The sequence below is a fragment of the Corylus avellana genome, chromosome ca4 (genome assembly GCF_901000735.1).
Source record: "Corylus avellana chromosome ca4, CavTom2PMs-1.0".
Lineage (NCBI taxonomy): Eukaryota > Viridiplantae > Streptophyta > Magnoliopsida > Fagales > Betulaceae > Corylus > Corylus avellana.
The window spans coordinates 4,352,023-4,358,512 of NC_081544.1; the positions used below are offsets into that span (position 1 = coordinate 4,352,023).

General features: G+C 30.5%; 1 protein-coding gene and 1 pseudogene across 1 annotated transcript; one reads left to right on the forward strand and one right to left on the reverse strand.

Annotated features, from left to right (window-relative positions):
- Positions 1 to 68: 68 nt before the first annotated feature.
- On the reverse strand, positions 69 to 1,571 carry LOC132179737 (non-functional pseudokinase ZED1-like). The gene has a single exon (XM_059592501.1). It carries the CDS (start codon positions 1,264 to 1,266, stop codon positions 199 to 201), a length of 1,068 nt encoding a protein of 355 aa, XP_059448484.1. The 5' UTR covers positions 1,267 to 1,571; the 3' UTR covers positions 69 to 198.
- The window catches only part of LOC132177887 (non-functional pseudokinase ZED1-like), an 11,302-nt pseudogene continuing 6,230 nt past the window's right edge, over positions 1,419 to 6,490 (forward strand).

The following is a 6,490-nucleotide window of genomic DNA, read 5'->3' on the forward strand; positions in this document are numbered from 1 at the left end:
GAATTTCAGAAAAAATTATCTTTTGCACCATCTCAACAACTATCCTGCCGAGTGCATTGACCTAATTATATATATGGTCATCACTTATATATATATATATATTAGTTCAGTTTCTAACTTGAAAAATAAAAGACAATAAAAATAAAGACACTAAATGACTCTGTAGATAATCCGCCATATTCTACATCAAGGAAAAGGTCATATGGACTTTTCAATCCGCATGAGCTCTTTTGCCACATCAATCATATCAGGCCTTTCTTCACCTTTCCTTCGGATGCATGCCAATGCAAGCGCTAAAAAAGCTTCCACTTGTTGAGCTTGCCCATCTCCTCCTTCCTCCCTCAAAATATTGGGATCCACAATTTCAGTGGTCACATGCTCATTTGAAGCATGAAATTCTGTTGTCCAAACAAAACCTGTAGCTTTTTTCCCTGTTAAAAAAATAAGTAAGACTATGCCAAAGCTATAGACGTCACTTTTCTCATTCATAGAGCCGGACTCAAAATATTCAGGGTCACAGTACGTAGGCTGAATGATCGTATCATCTCTTGCATGAGATTCGCCAGGAGGTATTGTTATGGAGATTGAGAAGTTGCAGAGTTTAGGAACAAAGTTATGGTCCAAGAAAATGGCGGAGGGTCTTAAATCCCTATGGATGACTGGCCTGAGAAGAGCAGTGTGGAGATATGTAAGTGCATTTGCAAGCTGCTTAGCAATACGCAACCTAATCTTCCAAGGTAGAAATTCTTTATCAGCTCCAAAACCTCCTTTATCATTGAGAGCTCCATTTGTGGCGTATTCATGCACAAGAACAGGTATAGGAAACTCTAAACAGCAGCCTAAGAGCTTTAAAACGTTGTTGTGGTTGCTCATCTGGGTTCCTATCACAATGTCACGTATAGCTTGGGACAGAGGTTTATACTCCTCCAAGTTCTCGCTCGTGAACTTCTTAACAATGATTGGGCGACCATCTAGATAACCCTTATACATAAGATAAGTCACTTCAAGAAATTCATATTCTGACCCACCAAGCCACTTTTCTGGAAATAATGTACAAGTTTGCATAATGTGACTTGAATCGAAGTTGTTTGTTGCTGTGATGAGCTCCTCAGCAGAGAAATTGCGAATGGGATTACATTTTCCATTACTTGAAGCAATCAGATCCTTTAATAAAATGCCTCCATTTCTCAAAAATGATTTCTCTCTTTCTTCCTCTCTTTCTTCCTTTTTATTCGTTCTCAAACAAAAAAGCCCACCGAAACTCATGCTTGTCCTCTTAGACCCTGAAGATATATAGGAAAAATATTAGGAAAGCAACTTTAAAACCGATCATGAATGAGAGAAGCAAATGATCAAACGGGAGTGCTCTGTACCAAACGCATCACAATTTCATTAATAAAAAATCATCGCTTTCATAAATGAAATTCAGAAATGCTACTACCATTTTTACTACCATATCTCTACAAAACCACTTGGCATCATCAAACGCTCCATTCCCTCTCGTCTTCTTCTTGTTCGTCTCATACCCGAAGAGAGATGAGGTTTGAGCGTGAACATATATACAAGAACAGTGAGACAGAGAGAGATGAGGTTAAGCTAGAGACGGCACAATAAAAATTGAGGTCTTTTCCAAAAAATTAAGATGGCGCCTTTTTAATTTTAAAATATTACTATAATAAATTTTTATCTTAAATATTAAAAAAGTAATTTCAAATTCACTCTTCTAGCTTTTTGAAAGGTAAATTTAAGGAAATTTTTTAGATAGAGTCAATGGGCAAAATCAGATCATACCTCATTTTTTTTTTCTTTTCAGTTTTAATAACCAAAGTTTATCGAAAATGTGCAATAAATCCTTCCATTGATTTTTTGTATGAAATTAGGCCGTCTGTTAGTGCCACGCAAGCATTTTTGACACATTACATTAAAATAATAATTTAATTAAAAATTAAATCTTTAAAAAAATGAATAGGTGGCCAGCGATGAGGTTGCGACCCCCAACCCGTATGGGTGGCAACCGGCAGCCCCATTGCTGCTTGTCTACCCCTTCATTTTTTATTTCCTTTTGCCTTTATTCTTTTTTTAAAATTTGTTTTTGTTTTTAAAGATTTATTTTTTAATAAAATTATTAATTTACTAAAAAAATTATTATTTTAATATGATGTGGCAAAAATGCTGGCGTGGCACTAACGGATGACACAATTTCGGATGGAAAATAAAGGGAATGATCAATTTCACCATTTCAAAGAACTTGTGCAATTAAAACTAAAAAAAAAAAAAAAAAAAAAAAATTAATAAATTTTGAGGTGTGATCTATTTTGATGCGTTGACTCAATATGGCTAATTTAAAAAATTCCCGAAAATTAATCTAATTCTCATGTACAAGTTTTGTTAATTTATTATTCTCACAAGATAATATGACTAACCAATTTTTAGCTTTAATGTAAGATAACGATCGTAAGTAGAAATTAAGTACTAGTCATGTATTAAAATCAATGATACGAGATTAGAACTTGTAACAACAACCAACTAAAATCAATGACGTGTTGGTGTTTGTTAGTAAGTATAATATATAAAATATCAAACAAATAAATAATGATATAACCAACAAGAAAAAGATTAGAAGTTCTGGTAGAAGAAAATAAGTGAAACAAAATTATAAAAAGAAAGTAGGTCTTGAAATTCTTTTAATATTTTAAACTTGCTATATAACTTTTGTTTTGTTTTACACTTCTCAAAACACAAAACAGATTTTACATTTACACTACGTCATAACATTTTTTTCAAATAAAGAAACAAAAACACTATCCAAAAAACATTAACATGGGTTATTATTGTTGTGTAGCTAGTTTTCTATCAAATAGACAAGCTCCAATATTAAAATTTAACATAACCCACATCAGAATTGAAACAATACTATAGGAGAGAAGTAAATAATCATAATAATAAAATCTTACAAGATTTGAGATATTGCGTTTGCCTCTTGAGAGCTTTCTTTCCAGTCTATGAATATCGAGAGAGCATCAGAATTTCAGAAAAATTATGAAGAAGAAACCGCATTGACCTGTCCCTCAGTCTGCCACCATCTTCGTTGCTTTTATCCACTTTATACGCCTAATTAATTATCTTCTTCTAAACCGTGTTGTGCCCACAGGGAAATAAGCTTTTTTCTTTTTCTATCATTATGGTTGGTAATGTTTAAAAATAAATAAAAAGTTTTGTCTCCTTGCCATTTTTTTTAAGTGATGTTATTTTTAAAATTATTATTAAATTTAAAATTGATTACTATTTATTGGGAATAATATTATACTACAAGCTCATCAAATTTTGGGTCTCAGAGCAAATGACATGTCCACATAGTTATTAATTAAATAGCAAAAAATACAATCAAAGTGAAATTTTGGAATAATTTGAGTCAAGAAATCTTACTCGAAGTCTAAATTGGAGTAGGAGCTACAGTTTAATTCCAACTCTTAGAACTTTCAAATCAACTCAAATGAGAAGAACTAGTATAAATCTACCTCAACTTTTCAACCAATAAATAGACTCCTACACAAGGTATAAAAAGATTTTCTCAGACTCTCATTATCATACTAGAAAATATGGATCACATCTATGACGCCCTGAACACTTAGTTTGGAAACTGTTACTGTTAGATAAAAAAATGTTCAAACACTATTGAATTTTAATTAAATAGTAATTTTAAAAGTTTTATTTTTTTTATTTTTATTTTTATTTTTATTTTTGATATATTCGCACAAAAAGATGAAAATAAGAGATGCAGATTCAAATTAGTAACATTCATTCCATAATGCATGATTCCTAACCTATTAAATTATCCTTTGAAACTGTAATTTTAAAAGTTTAGTCATCTTTGAGAAAATAATAAAATAATAATAAAAAAAATATTTATGTCCGGCGTGCATCAAAACTATGCCATTTTTACAACGAGGACATAGCATGCGAATGAGCTTTATCATTCAAAACCGCGTAGGGCCCACACGGCCAGTACTTAGTACTTTAATAAATTAAGGGCACCCATCGTGACGATTTTTTGACTTTTTAAGTGTTGACTGATCTTAGGCAGTGAAAATCTCTTTTTTTCCCTTAAAAAACCTCAGAGGCTCAAGGTCTTGAGAAATGAGCGGTTCAAGAGATTTGCGAAACGAGGTTGTCTTGGTGTTAGGGTTTGCATTTGCAACAAACATATTCTATGGGACCGAAACACAGACCACATAGATAGAAGATAGCAGCCGTATTAGCTTGGTAGCATTTGAAAATTTTGAAGAATCAGTGAAATCATGCATTCTAACAGACAAAATTTTCCTTCAAAATTGGAAGATATAAAAATGTCATGGATTTACTTTATTTTGCACAAAAGCAACTTCACTAAAAAAGATCTGTTTCTTTCAATTTTGTCTTTACTATTTAAAAATCATGTATTTCTCCGATATAAAATGAGCACATGACATTTTTATAGATTATATTAGAAAAACTTCTTTTAATCCAGTTTGGAGAAAATCTGTCTTGGTGAAAAACCTTTTAACACTAAAAGCATGACCACTATAGTTTTGTTTAAGAGGAAATTAAGGAAATCATACCCTCTCAAACTACCATTCCATTGTCAACGTCTCCCCCTCCCCCTCCCCCCAAAACTACTAATTGTGTCAATATCCCCTCTAAAGTCTAAACTACCTTCTTCTTTTTTTTCTTTTTTCTTTTTTTATTTTTTTTTATTTCTAGTTTTGTCTATATATTTTTTTTTAAAAACAAATCCTTATAAATTGGATTTTCTTTCTCTTTTTTTTTCCATTTTTTTTTAAAAAATTCTATATTTTTTTATAAAAAAATAAAAAATAACAAATAACAAATAATTTTTTAAAACATACCCTTATAAATTGTTATTTTTTAATTTTTATAAAAAAATAATAATAATAATTTGAAGAGTTTTTTAATTTTATAAAGGGTATTTTTGTCCTTAAAAGGGACATTGACATTTTGTTGATAGCACAATTGATAATTTGGGAGAGTCATTGAAAATGGGATGATACATTGAAAGGGATAAGTATATTTTTCCCTTATGTTTTTTTCAACTGAGTTTAAAGGAAATCTTTATCCCCTTTTAACCCTTTTTAATACCTTAAACGCCATGTAGTTTCACCATAAAGTCTTATACGAAAAAGGTATAAGTGGCTGTGTTCTTTGCGAGGGATTTTTGTTAGAGCTAATTATTTAATCTTGAATTTGGTTCACGCAAGTGCATGCACCAATAACGCAGGGCGTTTTGACATCACCCTTTCATAGATGCTCAAAAAGAATTTCAAGTTTCATTCACTCAACGAACAAAATCGAGTTGCTTTTACACTTGTTTTCTTTGTTTCATTTCTTATAATTTGCCCAATTTTCTTAATTAACCCCCAAAACTACCAAATGTGTCAATGCCACCCTCTAAACAACCAACAAATGTCAATACCCCCTAAGAACACTTCTTGCAGCCTCACCAAATCTATTTTTTGGTTATTTTAGTGAGACAATTTAACCAAAATAGCTTAAATGTACACTTTTCAGCCTTATCACTTTAACCAAAAAAAAAAAAAAAAAGTTGTGAGGTAAACAGTACTCACAAAACTTAAAATTTACTATTTACTCACATATTCATTAAAAAAATATATTTTCTCTCTCTTCCTTTTTGCTTTTCATTTCTCTCTCATTTTTTTCTTTTTCTTTCCCTTTTTTATGTAGCCTCTCTCCCTTCTCTTTTCTTCTCTCTCCCTCTTCAATGAAATCAAAGTATATATTATGTCATATAATTGCATTAAATATTATTAATGTTGAATGATAGTAAAGATGAAAATTTTCATTTTTTTTTTTAAAAAAAAAAACAAAAAAGGAAAACTTTCCAGAATTGTTATAGGAGTGGAAATAAGCCGACATTACTAATAATCCAAAATCAATCATAAAAAACATTATCTTCTTCCAATATAAATTAAAACTAAGAAAATGAAGGAAATATTATAAAATTTTTAAAATATTACAGTTAGAATAAGACAAATATTCTTAAAATAGACCATTAACAAACATTCAAAAATATAAAAGTTAAAGAAAGAATAAACAAATATTTGAAAAATAATATTTAAATAAAATAATAAAAGTTGATTGTTAAAGTAGTGAGACTGTTGTGTGTGCTCCAAAAATGTGAGTTATTAAAATAATTAAAAGTGTACTTTTTGTTATTTTGGTGAGTAAAATTTAGTGAAGTTGCTAGGAATGCAAAAAAGCCAACAAAAAGACAAAAATAACCCTAAAAACACATTTTCACTTGTTTTTTCACTTGTTTTCTATGTTTCATTTCTTTGACATATTTTCTGACCTTTAACGCATATAAACACTCGTCTCGCCACCCTGGTGAACTGAAGAATTGCAAAACATGTGTTGATTCTGTTTTGTTTTGGTTTTATATCCTCATTTACAAAATCTCACAAGATTAAGGATG

What these genes read in the sequence shown, in the direction of transcription:
- LOC132179737 (XM_059592501.1), bottom strand. Translation starts at nt 1,266, where the DNA reads ATGAGTTTCGGTGGGCTTTTTTGTTTGAGAACGAATAAAAAGGAAGAA.